The 21377-nt window shown below is 34.1% G+C and overlaps 2 protein-coding genes across 4 annotated transcripts in view; one reads left to right on the top strand and one right to left on the bottom strand.

Annotated features, from left to right (window-relative positions):
- The window catches only part of fam227b.L (family with sequence similarity 227 member B L homeolog), a 156732-nt gene that overhangs the window by 28680 nt on the left and 106675 nt on the right, over positions 1–21377 (top strand). For both annotated transcript variants that reach the window (XM_018253097.2, XM_018253096.2), the window contains exons 11-12: positions 5913–6039; positions 8457–8585. In XM_018253097.2, the coding sequence (XP_018108586.1) occupies positions 5913–6039; positions 8457–8585 (256 nt within the window). The remainder of the gene's footprint in view (positions 1–5912; positions 6040–8456; positions 8586–21377) is intronic.
- The window catches only part of fgf7.L (fibroblast growth factor 7 L homeolog), a 34140-nt gene continuing 24804 nt past the window's right edge, over positions 12042–21377 (bottom strand). Inside the window, exons 3-4 of one of the 2 annotated variants that reach the window (XM_018251232.2) lie at positions 16815–16918; positions 12042–12773 (exon numbers count right to left, since the gene is read on the bottom strand). In XM_018251232.2, coding sequence (XP_018106721.1) covers positions 12585–12773; positions 16815–16918 — 293 coding nt within the window. In that variant the 3' untranslated portion in view covers positions 12042–12584. 2 annotated transcript variants of the gene reach the window in all.

Raw genomic sequence — 21377 nt, 5'->3', positions numbered from 1 at the left:
TCTTAGAGCTTCTACGTTTAGTCCTTAAGGGAATAAATTGAGAACAGTAATGATTTAATATCATTTTAAAGGACAACCATTTCTGTTCTGTGTTTTTAGCTGAAAACCTAATGCCCCAATCAATGCTCTGTAGGGCCGCCCTCAAGGCACTAAAATTAGCGTTTCCAAAATTCATGGTTTGTTGCCCCAGTATATTTTTGTTTTTTGCACCAGACATTAAAAGATATAACAATATGGTCACTATTACCCAGGGGTTCAATGACTTGCACATTTGCTATAAGTTCTGGGTCATTTGAGATCACTAAATCAAGAATAGCATTTTTTCTGGTATGCTCCTCAGCAACCTGTGCTAAAAAATTGTCGTGCAATAAGTTTATAAACTTGTTCCCATTAACTGATCTAGCAGTACCGTTGCTCCAGTCAATATCTGGGTAATTAAAATCCCCCATTATCATTACTTTACCTAAACTAGCAGCCTTTTCTATTTGCATTAGGAGCTTTGTCTCTTCCTCCTCACTTACATTAAGGGGTCTATAGCATACTCCTACAATTAATTTGCTGGATTCTTTACAATTGGTGAAGAACTCCACCCATACGACTTCTGCCCCCTCATTTTCTAACATAACCTCCTCCTTTATATGAGCTTTTAAATCCTGCCTAACATACAGACATACCCCTCCTCCTTTTCTATTGCCTCTATCCCTCCGAAACAAAGTATAGCCACTGATATTTACTGCCCAGTCATGTGACTCATTCAGCCATGTTTCGGCCACACCAATCACATCATATTTTCCTTCCAACACCAGCAGCTCCAGCTCTCCCATTTTACCAGTCAGGCTTCTTGCATTTGTAAACATACATTTAATACTGGTACCATATTGAACATATAACATGTGTTCCTCCCTATCCTTAACAGTATCCCCAGCCAAATCTCCTCCCCCATTTTCCCTTTCTTTGCCCACTATCTCATCTAACCTGTCTTCCACTGAATCTTTTACTGAACCCTCCCCCCCCCACACCTAGTTTAAAATTTCCTCCAACCCTCTAGCCATCTTCTCTCCCAAAACAGCTGCCCCATCATCATTGAGGTGCATCCCATCCCTAGCAAAGAGCCTGTAGCCGACTGAAAAAGTATTATTGAATAAGTATTATTTTTACTTGCATCTTTTTTGTAATCTCACAAGTACAATTTGTAATCTCACAAGTACAAGTGTAAACAGTAAGTTTTTATTACTCCAAATTCCAGTTCAATCTTCAATTTTTTTAAACCGTTGCAGCTTTAGTAGACACTGAGTTATTGCACCTGCTTTTCTATGATTAAAAGCAATGATTAATATTTCAGGGGAGTTAGGTTATTGCAGCTGAGTGAATTGATGACATTTTTTAAACACTTGCTGGAGAAGTGCAAAATAAATCACAAATACCTAGCACAAATAGTCTATTCTTATAAATTATTTTTTTAATCACTGTTATGGTGGTTTGTGAGCACAGATAATCTTTTTAAAAAACATCAATATTTTATGAAGTACAGTACCAAAAGGTCATTACATTTTGTCAGTTTTGCCACTATTGAATATTTTTTTAGGCAGCAGTTTTGGGCACTGTGGATGAAAATTTAATTTGTAACTTTTGCCTTAATAAGTAGACTGACTCAAATGCTTGGTCAGTACATAAAAGGAAAATAGCTTAATAGACCCAACAATACAATATTATTACAATGTTAAAACCTTAACTGTATGTATACTTTTATTTTAAAAAGTCCTTTTAGAAAAAAAATCTCAAGTATAATAAAGAAATTGAAAATTTGGTTTTCATAAAGACCCAATTAAGGGTAGGACTTCACAGGCCTGAGACAAATCACATATGAAGGAAATAAGGTAAAAGATAGAAATGTTGGATGAAGTCGCAGCGTTGATCCAAAGCGATACGACTGTCGGATGCAGTCGCAGCTTGCAGCTTCTGCATCCGACAGTAGTGTCACCTCAGATCAATGCTGCTACTTCATGTATTCAGTTACCTTATTTCCATCGCATGCGATTTGTCGCTGGCGTTTTTGTCGCAGCGCATCTGATCGCGCGAAAACGTCCGTGTAGTCCTACCCTAACAGTTGTGGCAGTTTTAAGATTGCATAGGAGAAATACAACTGCAGGCAGTTGTCTTACAATTGGACGCCGCCAGCAAATTATTAAAAAAAAAAAAGGGATCATCATTAGGGTTGTGATATGATAGCTATAAAAATGAACACTAAGTGCATTCCACAGTCTTTAGAGATGACATAAATAACAAATGCTTAGGTAAAAACATTAGGAACTATATCAACCAAGTCTTTCTTTGTGCAAGCAAGAATATTAAGAGAATAATAATGATTTAGGGGAGGATTAGCTTTCCTAAAAAGAGGTCAACTGGTAGCCTCCCAAAAATGTCATCCTCCTCCCCTGGATGGAGGCATATGAGAGATGACACCAAGTTGCCAGCAATCACTTTGAATAAGTTACATACTTTAGTAGCTGAGTAAACATGCTGACATTAATCATAGTAAGAGCTGTGTACACTGACCTGTATGGGAGGTTATTATTAGGTTAATGGCTCCATTGGCTTTTGTGTAGAAATGACCAAAACCACTTGTGCTGCCTACCATAGGCTTTAATGGCAACTACCTAAATCGGCACTGAAATTGCAAGCATTCTGAATAAAGCAAAAGCATGCATTTTGAAGCCAATCTCCGCTCCACGCATCCACTTCTTTCCAACTCACCAGATATCACCAGTTGGAGAGAAGCATGCAATACACAAGTATGCCCTTGCCTTTAGTACAGTCCAGTACCTGCTCAAGTTTAAAGGGTTGTTCATTATCTCTCCAACTCACCCTTACTCTTAATCATGCTTTGGTTACACCCTAAGTGATAATATGCCATGTCCCCATTGATTTAACGACAAAGCTCACCAGCTAGGCAATGCCCCTAAATTCATTGGATTATCATAAACAACAACAACAACATTTAGGGAGGTATGTGTTAATGATGAGATTATTACAGCTAGAATTCTAGAAGTTAGCGGCTGTACATGTATGGGATATTTATGTTTTACTGTGTGTATAAAAACAGAATGAGACTCACCCGCACCTTTATGCAGTAACCCATAGCAATCAATCAGCAATCAGGTTTGATCAATCTGCAGATTGATTAATGAAAAAATAAAATATCTAATTAGTATATATATATATATATATATATATATATATATATATCTAATTAGTATATATATATATATATATATATATATATATATATATATATATATATATATATATATATATATATATATATATATATATATATATATATATACTAATTAGATATTTTATTTTTTCATTAATCAATCTGCAGATTGATCAAACCTGATTGCTGATTGATTGCTATGGGTTACTGCATAAAGGTGCGGGTGAGTCTCATTCTGCAAATAATGGCTTCATTGCCATGCAAATCAGCCCAAATGTGTGTGTGGTTGTGGGTATGCATGGGTATAGAGTATAATGCTAGCCTGTATAAATTATTTCATACCACATTTACCAGCATAATTATCACGGTATTACCATGTATGTTACAGATTGTTTATTATATGTCCTGTCTGTATAATATATTGGCCTACAAGTTCTTGGTATTAAAGGGTTGTTCACCTTAAAATTAACTTTTAGTATGATGCAGAGAGTTATATTCTGATACAATTTGCAACTGGTTTTCATTTTTTATTTATGGTTTTTGAGTTATTCTTTTTTATTCAGCAGCTCTCCAGATTGCAATTTCAGCAATCTGTTTGCTAAGATACAAATTACCCTTGCAACCATGCAATGATCTGATTAAGAGACTGGAATATGAATAGGAGAGGCCTAAATAGAAAGATGAGTAATAACAATACAATACATGAGCAATAACAATACATTTGTAGCCTTACAGAGCATTTGTTTTTTAGATGGCCCCTATTTGAAAGCTGAAAAAAGTCAGGCGTTATAGACAAATAATTCAAAAACTAAAAAATGTTGCCAAAAAAACGCTGGCATCTTTTCCTTTTTTCAGAGTGATAGCTTGCAAAGGTCCGTAATTTTTTTTGGGTGACCGGGTTACTTCGCTTTGATTGCCGAAGTAACTTGAGCAAATATTCACCAGCGTTTGGGGCCCTGGACGCAACTTCGCACTTTAGTGAATTAGCTATGTCCTAGCGAATTTATGCCTGGCAAAGTATTGCGTCGGCTGCAAAGCCGTCGCTGGCAAATTTTCACTGGTTAGGGAATTTGCCCTTAAGTGTTACCATGGGCAAATGTTTTACTTACCCCTCGGTGTTCACGGGCGCCATCTTCAGCTGCTTCGGTAGTCATCGGAATGAGACCGGCGCTTCAGCAATTTTCAGGAGTTTCGGCCAATGCTCAGTTGTCGCAAAAAAGAAAATTGCTCCAACTGCGCATGCAACTACATGCCAGTCTCATTCCGAAGATTTCTGAAGAAAAAAGATGGCGCCTGTGAACTCAGGGTAAGTAAAACGTTAGGGGCATTTGCCCAGGGTAACACATAGGCTGGGGGAGGAGGGAGGGGGGTATGTGGGGGGTAGGGTTTTTTCTAAGTTAACGGTTAAATTCTCCTTTAATGTGTCAGACTGCCTAATACAGTGTCAGCCTCCATGTTACTGTAAGAACATACATAAGATGTATCGACGTTCTTACAATTCCTTCAAGTGAGGTCCCATTCTACTATATTGTGTACTATTTTAAGATTAAAGTTTCATGAATCTGAAGGAACACAAGTAATCAACCATGGACTTACAAAAGCGTGGTCATACTCATTAAGTGGAGGCAGTAGCTTTAGAACAGCCCAAGGTACAAATAATCGCTAGATTTACGATGCCACACTGAAACAGAATGTCAAATTGTGCTAGACACAGACAAGGGACAAATTGTTCTTACTTTCTTGTGCTGTCTGCACTGTGTTAACCAACAAGACTGCTTGAACGCTGTGATTATTAATGTTTTATAATTACATATGGGGTTTTTCTGTTTTAGCAGGGGTGTGCTTCTGTGCCCATTTTTATTCAATTTCATTTAATTTTCATTTTATTGCAGCCAATCTGATATTCAGATGCAAACTCCTGTCTGCCCACAATCCGTTATAATCCGAGAAATAATATCTTTATTCCAACAAGTAGTTATTTTAGGTTAGACTATCTGGAGGCAACACATGGGATTGTTTTTTTTTTAATTTGAATATATATATATATATATATATATATATATATATATATATATATATATATATATATATATATATATATATATATATATATATATATATATATATATATATATAGTCGGTAGGGTGGCACACCGCTTCTTGATTCTATACCTGGGTGCCCGGTAAGGGATTTTATGTAGACCAAAAAATGACCAGCAACACCAGGATTTCAGTGAAAAAAAATATATTCATATGTGCATATTCAGCCGAATATGCACATATGAATATATTTTTTTTTCACTGAAATCCTGGTGTTGCTGGTCATTTTTTGGTCTATATATATATATATATATATATATATAGTTTCTTAAGTTTATACTAGATTGAAATGAGTATTGTATTTGTGCTGTTATAATTGTTTTATAATAGGATTGTTTTTTTTTTTAATTTGAATATATATATATATATATATATATATATATATATATATAGTTTCTTAAGTTTATACTAGATTGAAATGAGTATTGTATTTGTGCTGTTATAATAGAATGTAATTGTTTTTATAGAAAGTTGCAATTTTTCATCATATTCAAAAGTAAAAATGTGTTTGTTTTTTTTTTCCTTTTCTCTTTTTGTTGTTGTTGTTTCTAAATGTGTTAACTGTTCCAGTAACTCGAGTCAAATGTTTTGGCAGATGTATCCAGACTGCCTCTCGCAAGCAATATTTGTAGCATTCTATGAAGCATTTCCAGAATCTATTGTACTTTTTAATGACAACTTTAAAAGTGAAATAATGGACTTGATTTTCCAATGGGTGTCTGGTAAGTAAAATATTTATTTAATTTTCCTAACTGTTTTGCTGTCTTTTTTTAATGGTTTCATGTATCTTCTGGGAGGAAAGTACACTCTTAATAAGTTGAATAGAACTTTGTATAATGTGACTCTATATGATGCCTTTTGATCCTAAAATGAACTATAAGACAACATTCCAAAATCCCCTACATTACCAGAACACCATCCCCTACCTTATCTCATGTTTCCCTTCTAATTACAAGAGCCAACCCTACTTCACTTCCCCCCATACCCTACTAAGTGCCCAGGTTGCTTCCCTTCTATTCTCAGGCTACAAATGTACTTTTTTGTTATTGCTACTTTTTATTATGCATCTTAATATTCAGGCCCACTCCTATTCATATTCCAGTCTGCGTCTAATCAATGAATTGTTGCTAGGGAAGTTTGGACCCTAGCAACCATATTGCTGAAATTGCAAACTGGAGAGTTTCTGAATAAACACCTAATAACTCTACAAATAAAAAATGAAAACCAATTGCAAATTGTCTCAGAATATCACTCCCTATATTACATTAAAAGGTAATGTAATGGTTAACAATCCTTTTAATCAAATAAATCACATTTTTAAAAGTAATTTCCTTTTTCTTTGTAGTAATAAAGCCATACCTTGTACTTGATCCTAAGATATAATTACTACTTATTGGAGGCAAAACAATCCTTTTGAGTTTATTTAATGTTTATATGATTTTTAGTAGACTTAAAGTATGGTGATCCAAATTATGGAAAGATCCCTTATCTGGAAAAACCCAGGTCCAACGCATTCTGGATAAGATGTTCCACATTCAAATCACTTTGTTTACCGTTATGTACACCAAAGTAAAAAAAATATTACATTTGAAAAAAAAAAATCAAATTGCAAAAAATATTTTAAAAATCTATTTTTATGCTGATACTATAATAAAATGCATTAAATGATGCCAATAAACACATTTTCTTCTTACTTCCATTAAATGAGTGATAAAATACATTATCAATATATTATCACTTAATGCCCTAGAAAGCAAATTACTACAACTACTTTTTTATACCATGCAATTTAGACATTTGAAGAAAGCATAAGAATAAACAAAAAATATTACCTTGCTGATTATTAGAACTTCTGTGCTGTGGTTTCAAGAGCAAACCATAATAAAATCAGAAATGTGGGTATTTTTATTAGCTTCTGAAATCCCAAGGTTGAATGAAATATACTTAAATAGGTGATTAAATAAATAGAATAAATACCTTTAGAAATGGCAGCTCTGTATTAGCTTGAGGTAAATTGGAAAGGTGCAGAGTTGCGGAAGGATATGAAGTATCTTAGATTGGTAATAAGGAAGGTGCAGCCTTAGGGGTATATTTATTAAAGCGTGAAGAGATTACCACAGTCCACTAGAGTGAAATACCACCTCTCTCCATTCATTTCTATAGGCTTTTTAAAGGCATATTTATCAAAGGGTGAAAGGGAAAGTTCATCATTTGATAAATACGCCTTTAGAAATCCCATAGAAATGAATGGAGAGAGGCGGTATTTCATGCTAGTGGACTGGCGATCTCTAACTTCACTCTGATAAATATACCCCTTAGAGTGTAGAAATTAAGGATAGTGAAAAATAAGTAGTGAATGTTTGACAGCATTGAAAAAGAATGGTGGCAATGAATGTTATTTGTTTAAATAGTAAGGACTGGTCAGGAAAGGATTATTATGTAATGTTACATTTATTATGGTTAATTTAGTTAAGAATATAGATAATTTAGTTAAGAATATGGATTACAGATGGTTTCCTTTAAACCCCCCAAAAATATACTAGTCTTAAAAAACCCTGTTTGGTGCATTGAAAACTTTGTAAGTGTGCACCCGCAAAATTGCGCTCTCTGCACTAGAATAGCCGAATTTTCAGTTTAATAACTGGAAGTGGGGCTTTTAAAGTTACCAGGAACTACTTTTTGCCACCACTGGTAACTTTTGAGGAACTCGCACCTGAGGCAAGGTTCTCAGAATCTTAATAACTATTTCTTATTTAAATGAACAATACTAAGTCATCAATCGATTATAGTGGCCAAAGCTCTAAAGTTGTGAAATATGGTTGACTAGTTAAAGATCTACAGCAACTTCAGAATTTAATTTTATGACACAACTAGCTGAAATCTTTCAGTTATTTATAGAATAAAACATTGGCTTTTTCAACAGTTGGCACAGTAATTATGCTTTTCTTAATGGAATAAATTGAAATTGCTCATTGGAAAAAAATGGAATATTGGCAGCTCCCACTGCATTCACATTTTCTTAATAATGTAATAATTTGAGAATATAATGTACCTTTATTTTTTTAATTACACAAAGGTTTCACAAAAGTAATTACTATGTAGAAAAGGACTTCCAATTGTATTCAGTTATTTTCCTCAGGAGTAAAGCCTGTTCCTTGTTCTTGGGCAAAGTGGGATCTAAGCTTGCTGGAGAAGACAGTTCATCATGTGGATAAAATACATAATACTTTTAGACAGAAAGATGAAGCTCATACATCTCTCCAAATTGGTATGTATTAAATTCCTGTACCTGCTCTATATAAACACTTGGGGGGTTATTTACTAAAACTTAAACTTATCTCATATTTTTATTAAACCACGCTCAACCAAACTCCCATCCACGATTTTATCTTATTTATCAATAAAATAACTCGGAAAAGTCGGGTTGAAAAAAACCTCTATAAAATTGAATGAAAACCTGAATGGTTTTTTTTTTGATGCCCAAATTTAATGCAAATTTGTTCGGGTTATTATCCGGAAACCCAGTATTTTTCAAATTATTGGCCGAAACCCAACACAGATCACAGTATCTTCTAATTGTGAAAGGGACATCTGCCTTTGACTTCTCCATGACCTCTGCAGGTTTGAGATGGCAGATTTTCGGATTCCGACTTTTTACAGCTTTGGGGTATAATAAATCAAGAAAAATTCAAGGTTTTTTCTCTAAAAATTGTAGTTTTTGCCCAAAAAATCTTAACCAGAAAAAAATCGACGTTTAGTAAATTACCCCCATAATGTTAATGTAATCACTGTTTTATTACAAAAACACGGCTATGGCATGTTTAAAAAAAACTCCTGTTTTCAATGACAAAATAATAAAGTACATACTATACTTATATATGAATGTTATTAAAGATAAAGTAATGAGCTGAAGTGGATACTCCAGCCTTCTTCCCCAGGATTGTCTTAGTAATAGGTTACTGATAAAATATAAAGGCACAATTCATGGTAAACTGTTATTTTTATGTGTTTGATTTATCAAAAATCGAAGAAAAAAAAATCGGTAGGTAGTATAGAAGTCAATGGAATTTTCGCTACCAGTTTATTAAAATATATGAGATTTTCCGCTCCATAGAAAATTAATAGAACAATGTGATTTCTGATGGTATGCATTTTTTTCAGTGAAAAAAATGCACATGGTAACATTATGTTATGGTTTTTCTTAAATAAGTATTCAAGAAAAAAGTTGCGCCGCAGTTTTTTCCCCACAAATGAATTTTCATAAAATCTGCCCTTAAATGTTAAAGAACCTATGGGAAATGCTTTTGATTACTGAATTAATGCATATTTCATATTTCAAGTGCAAATAGATGTTTTCCCTTGTGGACTTTTGATTAAAAATAATATAAAGTACATGGATTTGGATATTTGTATTGTTCCCTGTGAGACGTTCATTGTTAGACTTGCCCCAGGCTTTCATTTTTGTCTGCCATCCAGTGTATGCTGGCAGCAGTGCTGTGTACTAGACTTTCTGTCTGGTCATAGTCTTAAACAAAAAAAAATCATCGTTGCCAGACTGTTTTGTTATTTTGTTCAAATTAAAAGCATATGAAACAAATACAGCCTAATACATTTTTATAAATAACATCAACTTAAATAACTTTAAACAATAACGTTTAGATAAAACTAAAAATACATTTTAATGCTATAAACCATGGAAAAGAGCATGAATAATTTTAAGAAATATTGTCTAAGGCCATATGAATCACGCAAAATTTAGGTTATATTATTAATTAAAAAAACTTGTCAGAGAGCTGTTAGGGGCAGATTTATCAAGGGTCGTATTTCGAAGTGGAAAATACTTCGAAATTCGACCATCGAATTGAATACTATGAAATTCGAAGTCGAATGGTAGGATTTTTTGCATCGTACGATCATATTCTGATCGTAGTACAATCGTACTTCGAATCGTACGATTCAAATTATTTTATCGTACGATTTTCCTTCAGATACAAAAAACTTAGAAATAAGCTCTGGAAGGTCCCCATAGGCTAACATAGCACTTCGGCAGGTTTAAGTTGGCGAAGTATTGAAGTCGAAGTTTTTTTAAAGAGACAGTACTTCGATTATCGAATAGTCGAACGATTTTAATTCGAATGGAAGGTCGAAGTCGTAGTAGTCTATTCGATGGTCGAAGTATCCAAAAATTACTTCCAATTTCAAATTTTTTAACTTCGAAAATTCCCCTTTCACTTCGACCCTTGATAAATCTGCCCCTTAATGTCAAAACTGCGTAATGATGCTGTGAGATGAAAAACACTTTTTTTAGATACTATGTTCTGAAATGTGTGTGTGTGTGTGTGTGTGTATATATATATATATATAATGTGTATAGAGAGAGAGCGCACACACACAAATAGATTGTAGATGGGTTTCCTAAAAAATGCACAAATGGGTGGTCAGATTTTTATTCATAATGTTACTGTTTGCTTTTATTGTTCCTATTTTAAATGTAGTCTTTAATTAAACACTGGCAAATCAATGTGTTCACGTTCGCTCTATTTACCATGCAGTCTTTTATGAATTTCTAAAGTCATGCAATGCACTAGAAACTATAGGAACCTAGAACCATAATATTTATAAGATGTCTTTGCATCATAGCCATAGAACTTTTGAACAGACTCCCCATGCAGTGTGTGACATCTATATGTTTACCCTGTAGGGTTGCCACCTGTCCGGTATTGACCCTTACAGCCCGGATTTTGGGAGGGGTAAATTTTTTGGACTGTCCGGGTCAATACTGTCTTCCCTTGTGGAAACAGGACAGGATTACCTTAAGATTGACGAGGCAATCGCCGATCACCACATCATAGCCCCATCCATCGACCCACCCTCATCACGTCATCAACCTGCCTACAACATCCCAGACCAACTTTCTGACCCCCCCCCGATATCTTCAGCCATCTTTCCAACTGGCCCGGCATTTTCGATGGGGAAAGGTGACAACCCTATCACCCTGCCTAGTTTCATCCCTTGTTTTGAAAGACTTGTGGGCCTGCAATACATTCCAAGTGCACGTGCCTGAATTCATTCTGTACATTATAAAGGAAAATTATTTATAGATGCCAGATAAGGAGCAGGATTTCCCAAAGTTATAGTGGCAACTTTGGGAAGAGTTGTTATTCATTGTTTTTAGTGCCATAAGATTGCTCTTTCTCTAGTTAAAGAAAAAATATATCAAAACTGAGTAACAAAATTATGTAATAAAAGTTTGTGGACAGATGTCACAATTTGGTTTTGGAAGCCAGCTCCTTAAGTTGGCAGTGTATTGTAGGTATCCTCCCATGTATCTTTGTAATTCTAGCCCTTTCTTTGAATGTACCTGTAATTTACCTGAAATTTATTTTATTGTCCCTGTAAATTAGAACTTGCTTATAATAATTTCAGTTTTTATTCATTTTCTTGACACCTATGGAAAGAATACAGTAGGCTTTAGAAGAAAAATGGGGGTGTTTAAAAAGGAAGAAATTGTAATATCGGAAAAGCCTTTATTAAGTTAGTTTTGCAAAAGATTGATGCTATTGTAGTCCAAACTACACAGAGACAAGTGAGTAATGTATTGGCAGTACTGTTACTTTAAATATGAGCAGCATTAGGCATTCTTAGTACTGAGGAGTAAAAACAAGTGGTGGTATAACCTCATCCCATAAATACATTTTTTATTTGAATGCCATAGTCACAAACGTAAAAAAAATATTGTTTTTATTATAATATAGTGTGCATACAGTTTCTTCAATAAGGAATTTCTTAATGTACCATTCAATGTTTACATGCAGGATTGACTTGAAGATCTGACCTCATTCCAGCAGCCTCAAACTCCAACATGTTCAGATAACACTATTATCTGCTCTAGGAAAAAATATAGCAGCCTTAATTGACAAGCAGATTTAATTAATTTTTTTTTTTAAATGATCAGATAATCAAGTCAATCCTCCTTCTTTGGGGTTATATAATTTAACAAAAATAATACCCCTGGATTATTATTGAGATATATTTGTACAACTCTTCAGACTTTTACAACCTGTACTTATTTTGTGGATTCTTTTTTTAGGTTTTTGATTCTTTCCTTTACTTTTTGACCACAGTCTTTTGAAATACGCAAGTCCAGCTTGTTTGTTTCAGTAGTAGATCCAGCTTATATTTGTGTCCTTTTCCACTTTTTTATTATTAGCATTATTAATATTAATAAAATAAAAATAATCTGCTGGAACCGGTATCAGGGTTACGGTTAGGACGTTGGAAGGAAGTGGGATCCTTTGTGTTCCTTCTTGGATTTTTTTCCTTTCATAGGTGAACCTTTGCTGTTCAAGGCAACAAACATTTCTTTCCCATTATTTGTCCACTTTGCTGATGCATATGTGTTATATTTGTTCTCTTGGATTAATTCTCTAAAATTACATTCTTCATTGCATGATTTCTGGAAAGGCAAAGAGAGCGGTGTTAATTTTTAGATTAGTTACCCCCTTCTGATATAGTTGTTTTTGGTATTTTAAAAATAATTCACAAAATAGCATGAAAAAAAACATATCAAGGTAATATATACAAAGTTATCTAGTCTACAGTATTTAATTCAACTCTGCTTATAAAATAGTATAAATTCAAACCCTACATTAGTCACTAATATTACATTTAGGTAAAATTGTCAAATAAAAGAAAAGTACTCTTTATTTTTCTATTTGTTTAATGGTTGCAGTGGATTTATAAATGTATACAGGTGTGAGATCTATTATCCAGAATTCTTTGGACATGGGGTTTTCTGTGATCTGACCATAATTAGGATGCTAAGTCTGCTAATAGGATTGTGAATATGAATTCACTCAGCTAGTTAGGATTGAGTACAGGGTACTGTTTTATTACTACAGAGCAAAAAGATATTTTTAAAAATGTTTTGAATTTTTTTTGCTTAAAGTGAACTCTATGGGAGATGACCTTTTCTTAATTTGGAGATTTCTGAAAATTGGGTTTCCAGGATAAGTGATCTCATACCTGTACATTGCTGTCAGCTTTTATTAACTTTCATACTCTGGCATTGTCTAATTTCACAATCAAAACCATCAATAAAATATACTATGGGATTCTGTTTAGCATATTTTTCTCTAGCCATCATTGCATATATAAAGAAAGAAACATAACTCCCAGGAAAAATTATGAGACTTGGTGAGAGGTATATAAAGGAAATGCTGCCATCATGGAATTCTGATGAGAGGGAAATTGGAACTGCACAAGAGAATTAGAGGAATAGAAAACAAACAAGATCTAAAAGTTCAGTATTTTAATTAAAACGATTACGCACATAAAACTTTACCTAAACCAGGTTTATTATGAATCCCCTTGAACCCCTTTTGACTATTCAGGATAGTTGATAGGATAAGTAATAAGCCTTTTTATTTTAAAATTCTTAACACACACATCTCTAAGCAGCCACCAAAATGACATAACTCTCACACTACATTGACTTGGGTATCCTTTCCAAGGTAGAAGCTAAACCATGCTGCAGAAATCCGTAATTTTCTTATCTAGCATGAAGCTCAGCCTCTTTAGTATACTGAGCCTTTGACCAGCTTCCTATTCAAAAGAGAAGGAAGGTTTACTATATTAAGGAAGACTGATTTCTGCAGCATGTTTCAGCTTCTGTTTTAGAAAGGACATCAGACTCAATGCAGGAAAAAGGTATGTCATTTGGAGAGCTGTGTACAATCTTTTTTTGGGATTTTAAAACAAAAAGTTTGCATTTTTTAAAATACTGTGTAAAATTAATCTTTAAAAAACTGCGCTGGCAGTCTAAATACAGTCCTGACAACCTTCCCAACACACATGGGAGGAGGTGGAGCAGGAGTCTGCTTGGTTCAGATCAGAATGCTTTAATAAATACACAACAAAAATGAAAGAATCAAAAGGAATAAAACCTTTGAGCAAAATGTTTACATTATTAATAGATCTGTGATATATATTTATCCAACTTCCATATTTTATAATAAAATAACAATTGGTTTCTTAAAAGGTTTAAATTTTAGAAAATGTTTTATTTATTGGTTCTACATTTAAATGTAAACATGTTTTCAATTGGACTTTATGATTTTTAAATAAACTTTGAAAAGTTCATCGAAGGCCTTCCTAGTTACCTTCCAATGTTCCCGCCAAGCTAGGACGGCGCCCTAGCAAAATGTTAAAGGAGAACTAAACTCTAAAAACAAACATGGGTAGACATACTGTATTTTATATACTAAACTTGCTGCACCAGCCTAAAGTGTCAGCATCTCTATTACAGTAATGGTTTAGGCCTTCAAAGTTGTGCACAAGGGTTCACCATTTTGGATTTTGTTAGGAGTGTCCATAACACTCACATGCTCAGTGTGATTTGAGCTATTGAGAAGCTAAATGTAGGGGTTGTAGTCATGTAATGAGAATCTGAATGAATTACTAATCAGCATTGTATTGTGACTTTTATATTTATGTATACTACATAAATATATATATATATATTTATCAATATATATATATAAATATACACATATATCTATGTGAGTCGAAACGCGTTGATGCACAATGTATGAATAAATACACTTTGAAACACACTTGATGGTCAATGCCGTGAGTGCTTTCTTTGGACTTTTATTGATTTGTGGGTTAGCACCCGGCGAGAAGGCTATTGAATGGTGAGTGCCTTTGGACTCTATTTATATATATATATATATATATATATATATATATATATATATATATATATATATATATATAATATATGATCCAATAAAATATGTTTCATTTTTGAGAAATCCCAGTGTGCGTCAGCTTTCTACATGAATATACAACTTTTTTCTGACTAGCACCTGGGTCTTTACTCCAGTAAGTGTGTGCCGCAGCCCTTCCACGTGTATATATATATATATATATATATATATATATATATATATATATATATATATATATATATATATATATATATATATATATATATATATATATATAAAGTCAATTGTGGTGAGCGCACTCTTACCGGATTTTTTAGATGATGGGTGCGTTGGTCAAATTTTTTGCATATGTAGTAAAGAATGGACCTGCACTCCAATGTTCTTAGTGAAAAAAATGATGTGTTTTATTCACAATGCATATCCAACGTTTCGGTCCACGCTGGGACCTTTCTCAGCGTGGTCCCAGCGTGGACCGAAACGTTGGATATGCATTGTGAATAAAACACATCATTTTTTTCACTAAGAACATTGGAGTGCGGGTCCATTCTTTACTATATATATATATATATATATATATATATATATATATATATATATATATATATATATATATATATATATATATATTGTAAACTCCAGTAACTGACGTCAGCACAGATCATGTGTTGTGATGTGAGGTGTCTTTGGATTCACAGATGTGGTCACCTTTGGCTGGAACAGGACCTCAAAACATAATGTGCAGTATTTACAGCCTACTTTTTTGGTAAATTTTAGTTCACCTTTAAACCCTTCTGATGTGATGTTGTGTTCACTGCCAAAGTAAGGGTGCTCTAGCCATGTTTTATACCTCAATAGGACATAGGCTAGTAGATTTGGTGCAGGCACATTATAATTTTAAGCATGCAACACACCTTTTAAATTAGTTTGGCAACACACGCATCACACCGGCAAAACAATGTAATTGTTTGGTAGGTCTCCAACCTAGCTTGCATAAGTGGTGGGAACATTTGGAGTTAACTATAAAGGCCCTGAATGCACCTTCAAAGTAATTTATTGAAATAAATAAATGAAAACCTAATGGGAAAATTTGCTTATTTTGATATGTAGAATACATAAACATTTCTTTAATTTAATCCACATCTAGGTTCAAGAGCCATGGGTTATAGTAAAGGAGATCCCAAGGATCATTATGGTATTGTTTTAGGTTTATTCAATATTAATGCTAAATTGTATATAGATTCAGCCTTTTTTCAGTTTTGCTAGACGGATCATATATTATGTAAGAAGTCATTTGAAATGTATACAGAAATGGCATCCTGCATTAAATGGACACCAAGAAATGACCTTGAAATATATGCTGCCCTTCTGATTGTACACATCTCAATCAAAGTGTAAATGCAGTTGTTTTTTAAAAACGTTGCAAGTGTCTGTTTAGACTTGAATGACTAAGTTCTGACTTCATTACATATCCATTATTTCTCTACCAAAAAAAAATTAAGCATAGCAGTATAAGTTTTGTATATGAAAAAAGGATGCATTACGTAAATTGGCCACGGGCTCCTGATATCGCAAGCTGATGTGGGAATTAAATCCAGACCTTCCTTTGCTAGAATGTATATTAAGTCAAATGCACTATTTGTATTGCGATTCCATTAGTCTTCAAAAAAAGAAATGCAAATATAAAATCAAACATGTTTCTAATTAAATTACATAATGAAATTCAAATATATGTCTTACAAGGGCAAGTAGATTTAAGAAAATATTACCTTTCCGTAAAGCCTTCCAGATTTATTCATAGCTAAAAAATATTCACTTTCGATGCATTTTATTGCCACGATTCCAACTGCCACTGTTCTAATTTCCAAGATACCTGCATGGAAATAGATTTGCATTGTTAAATTAAAATCCTGTACACTTGTCACACCAACATTTGTTGTTAGTGTGATGCATATACTGTATAAGGTGCACCTCTAAATAAAAGTGAAACTGATTTTTTTTAGATTGATTCCTTGCATATTGACAGCACTTGTTGGTTATCTACTTATCTTCGTGTTTTATTAGGGTGATTTTTTTTATTCCATTTCATATACAATATAAAACAGGGTTGCCATTCCCTGTTACTTTAGATATCCAATATATATATATATATATATATATATATATATATATATATATATATATATATATATCTATCTATCTATCTATATCGATATCTATATATCTATATCGATAAAAACCTCAAATGATTTTTTTCTCTGCCTTTGCTTGTCTCTTTTTTATTTATTTATTTATTTATTTTTTTAGATTTAGCTTAAATAATCTACTATCTCATTAGGCTGCAATGATAAATAGGCATGTTATCCAGAATGCTTGGGACCTGGGGTTTTCCGGATAACTGCTCTTTCTGTAATTTGGATCTTCATACCATAAGTCTACTAGAAAATAATATAAACATTAAATAAACCCAATAGGCTGATTTTCCTTCCAATGAGGATTAGTTATATCTTAGCGTGGATCAAGTACAAGGTACTATTTTATTAGAGAGAAAAAAAAAAATTTTATCTAAATAATCCATATTCTTAAAGGAGAAGGAAAGGCTAAAATTAAGTAAGCTTTATTAGAAAGGTCTATATAAATACACCAGTAAACCCTCAATTGAATGCTGCTCTGAGTCCTCTGTCAAAAGAAACATCAAATTTCTTTCCTTCTATTGTGTACACATGGACTTCTGTATCAGACTTCCTGTTTTCAGCTTAAACATCGAGGGCATGACCTTGGGCATGCTCAGTCCTCTCCCCCTCCCTCCTCCCCTCCCATCTGTAATCTGAGCCCAGAGCTATGAGCGAGCAGGGAGAGACTCGAGCAGGAAGTGATGTTACACCAAGCCAATATGGCAGTTGCTATCCTAAACAAACAGAGAACACTTCAAGAGCTGTTTACTCAAGTATGGTAAAGAATTCTGCAGAATAAATATAGTGTTATAGTTTGCACTATTGTGGCTAATCTATTGTCAATAAACTGCTTCAGGAGCTTTCCTTCTCCTTTAAAAATCTGTGGGAGATGGCCTTTCTATATTTCGGGGATTTCTGGATAACATGCTTCCGGATTACGGATCTCATACCTGTAATGGGTTCCATTTTTTTTTTTTGATTTTTGTACTCTGTTGTAAGAAAGGTAGCCTTTCGCAATGTGTACTTGTTAGACAACTATTAGCAAATGCAGCCTTGTTAGAGAAGGGGTTCAGCCACAGTGCAAAAAGTCATATAGAAATCATATTTTCGAGTTGTCCACCTTGCTTTTTTCCAGAGTTCCAGATTTGCATTTTTCCAGGCATTTTTACGTGTTAGTGTTACTCTACATGAGTACCGTGCAATTCCACAATGTAATTGTACACTAATAACATATAATGGTTTGCTCTATTCCTGTTGCCCCTAGAAACAAATGTAATATTTGTTTTCAAGCATCATACCATTCAATACCACTTGCTGGTTTGTGGTCTTGGGTTACTTAACCTATTGCATACTTTACCTTAAGCATTCTGTATGGTTGTACAGTGGAACTTCACTTACCAGTTGTTCCCTTGAATGCTGTAGTAAAGGTTTGTGTCGCACTGTACTTCATATGTTTAATAAAAGTGCAGCTTCACATGTGCTAGCCACAGTGCAGTTGCAATGCAGTTAAAGCCCCCTTTTAAATGTGCCAAATAAAATATTCAAAGAATACTGCATTTGAGTTTATGTAAAGATAAGTTCCTAGGAAAAATAGTCTACCAGTGACACCTACAAAACTGTAGATACCTTAATTGTGGAACTTGAAGCAAAGCAGACCACTGTGATTGTTCTGGCTTTTATGAAGAAGAAGCATCTGTTTGACCTTTGGGCATCAGAAACTGATAGGCTTTACACTGATTTATACATGTGTTGATAGATGTTATTAGTTTGCTTTTCTGTGTTAGTATTAATGTTCCTGTTCTTAAATGTTGTTTTGTACAAATATTTATTATGCAAGATGTCCCGAATGAGGGCTTCTAGCTAAATGTATTAAACATCAAACATGGGAAAATGGATTACAGTATTCCACTGCCCTTTGTATACTCCTTTATTGTGTATGCATGTTAAGGTTTTGTAAATTGTAGGTTCAGCATTCTAGATTTTAATGCACTTGATGAAAACTGTATCCTAAAGACAAACTGCACATTCTTATAATCAGAATTCAGAATGGAGTATTGGTACTTATATGTTTTTACAGTCTAGCAATCTTTATTTTTGCTGTTTTTGTTTAGTAGATAAAACCTAATTATAAGATTGATATACTGAAGGGAGTCAGAGACTTTGTTTATTGCATCCAGTTTACTTATCCTTAGTATGGTTTTAAAAACAAAACACCCTCATAGTTACTGAGAACTAGTCGTACTGAGTGAGGTATCTGTATAATTCTCATAGAAGATGGGGGTATATAACTTTGGGTTAGCCTGCAAATCCTTGGACCAAATTCTGTACTTGCTTTGAGAATTTTAATTTCATACCATTCAATTCTGTGTGGATTTACAAGATTACGTTGGACATGCAAACCCCTTACACAAAGGACATGCAAACCCCTTACACAAAAATGTAATCTCTTTGAAATCTCTAAATACTTGCCACTCTGGTTGTTCAAAGGTTAATAATACGGCTGCAGCAGCCCCTTAATCACTTAGGATTCCTTCTGCTTCTCTATCCCACTTAACCCCATCCCTCTGGAATTTCTTTTGGCTGTTGGCTACTGAGCATGCTCAGTTCTTCTCAACTCAGCTTAAAGGGCAACTAAAGTTTAAAATAGAATAATGTTAGAAATGCTGTATTTTGTATACTAAATATAAACATGAACTTACTGCACCAGCAGCCTAATAAGACAAATGATTTATGCTTTCAAAGTTGGCGCAGGGGGCTGTCATCTTGTAACTTTGTTAGACATTTCTGCAATATCAAGACTCGCACATGCTCAGTGTGGTCTGGGCTTCAGTTGGGAGGTTAAGCTTAGGGATCGTCATAAATTATCAAAACAGCACAAATAATATCTGCCATAGAAGCCAATACAGCAAGACTGATTAATAATCAGAATATAAAGACTGCACTGAGTCTCTGGATACAAATCTCTACAGGGAATCCAACAATGCTGCTCGAGTTCTGGGAAGTAAGGTGGGTGGGGGCTCCCCCTGCCATTTGATAGTATTATCGTTTACCTGCACAGCAGTTGGGGACTGTCTGACAATTCCTATCCACAGCAGTAAAAGAAGGGGGAATACAGTCAGGTTTATTATAAAAACAGTAGAAATTTTTTAATTAAAGTATATTGGTGATAGATTTCTTTTTCATTAAAGAAAGTAAAAATGGGATTTTATATTTTTGCCTTTACATCCCCTTTAATAAACACACCCTCCAGTCTAGCAGCCAATGAAGATATGGCATTGCTGGTTCCTATTGAAACTCTACTCTAGCAGTCTGCTCCTATTTCTAAATCCTAACCTCCGCTCCTGAGCTCAGCGTAACCATTACAGTGCTTAATCCAAGAAGGATTTGTCATCACAGTAAATTCTGCCTGTGTTAGCCTGTATTATTCAATTGCGGGAACTTTACATCGCATATGTGCTGTTTGTAGATATAAATGTACTGATGATGTGTCAGAAGGAAAATTGCTGCCGGGTGAAAGTTACTATTTGTTTTAGGGAAATGTAATGACACTGGCAAATGAAGGGGATGTATGCAGTACAAATAATGCCATTTGGGTGGGGGAGATGTGCCCAACTTATATACATGGTAGGAAAATGTAGGCTTTACATGTCCTTTAAACCTCTTAACATGTCTTGATTGACAGATCGGAGAATGTAGTGCAACTAAGGGTGTGTAATATAATGTCACTGGTAAATGTAGCTACATTTATTTCCAGTAGGGCTCATTTACAAACTCGGGTATACATTTGCTCTTGTGCAGTTAAAGGGTAACTATCACCAAAATACAAAATATATGCTTAATCATACTAAAATAAGAAATTTCCTGTAATTAATTAGACATTCCGTTTCTGAAATAATTAAGTTACTCTTGACTCTTCTCCTCTCAGCATTTGTTTCTCTTCATTCTCTCTTCATGCAGGAGTTGGGAGTCTGATTTTGAATGACAATTAAGTCTAATACAGCCTTTGGGGGGGAATTTGTTTTGTCTAAAAGATGTATTCGAGCTCACTCTTTGAAAATCCCCAGAAATCTTGTTTCCCTACATGCAGGGTTTGTGCCAAAGTTGGTTATTTTGTTTCATATTGTTTGTGCTGGAGTTGGTTATTGGAGGGAGCTCTAT

Source organism: Xenopus laevis, chromosome 3L (assembly GCF_017654675.1).
Source record: "Xenopus laevis strain J_2021 chromosome 3L, Xenopus_laevis_v10.1, whole genome shotgun sequence".
Taxonomy (NCBI): domain Eukaryota; kingdom Metazoa; phylum Chordata; class Amphibia; order Anura; family Pipidae; genus Xenopus; species Xenopus laevis.
This window is presented reverse-complemented; position numbering and strand designations above follow the sequence as displayed.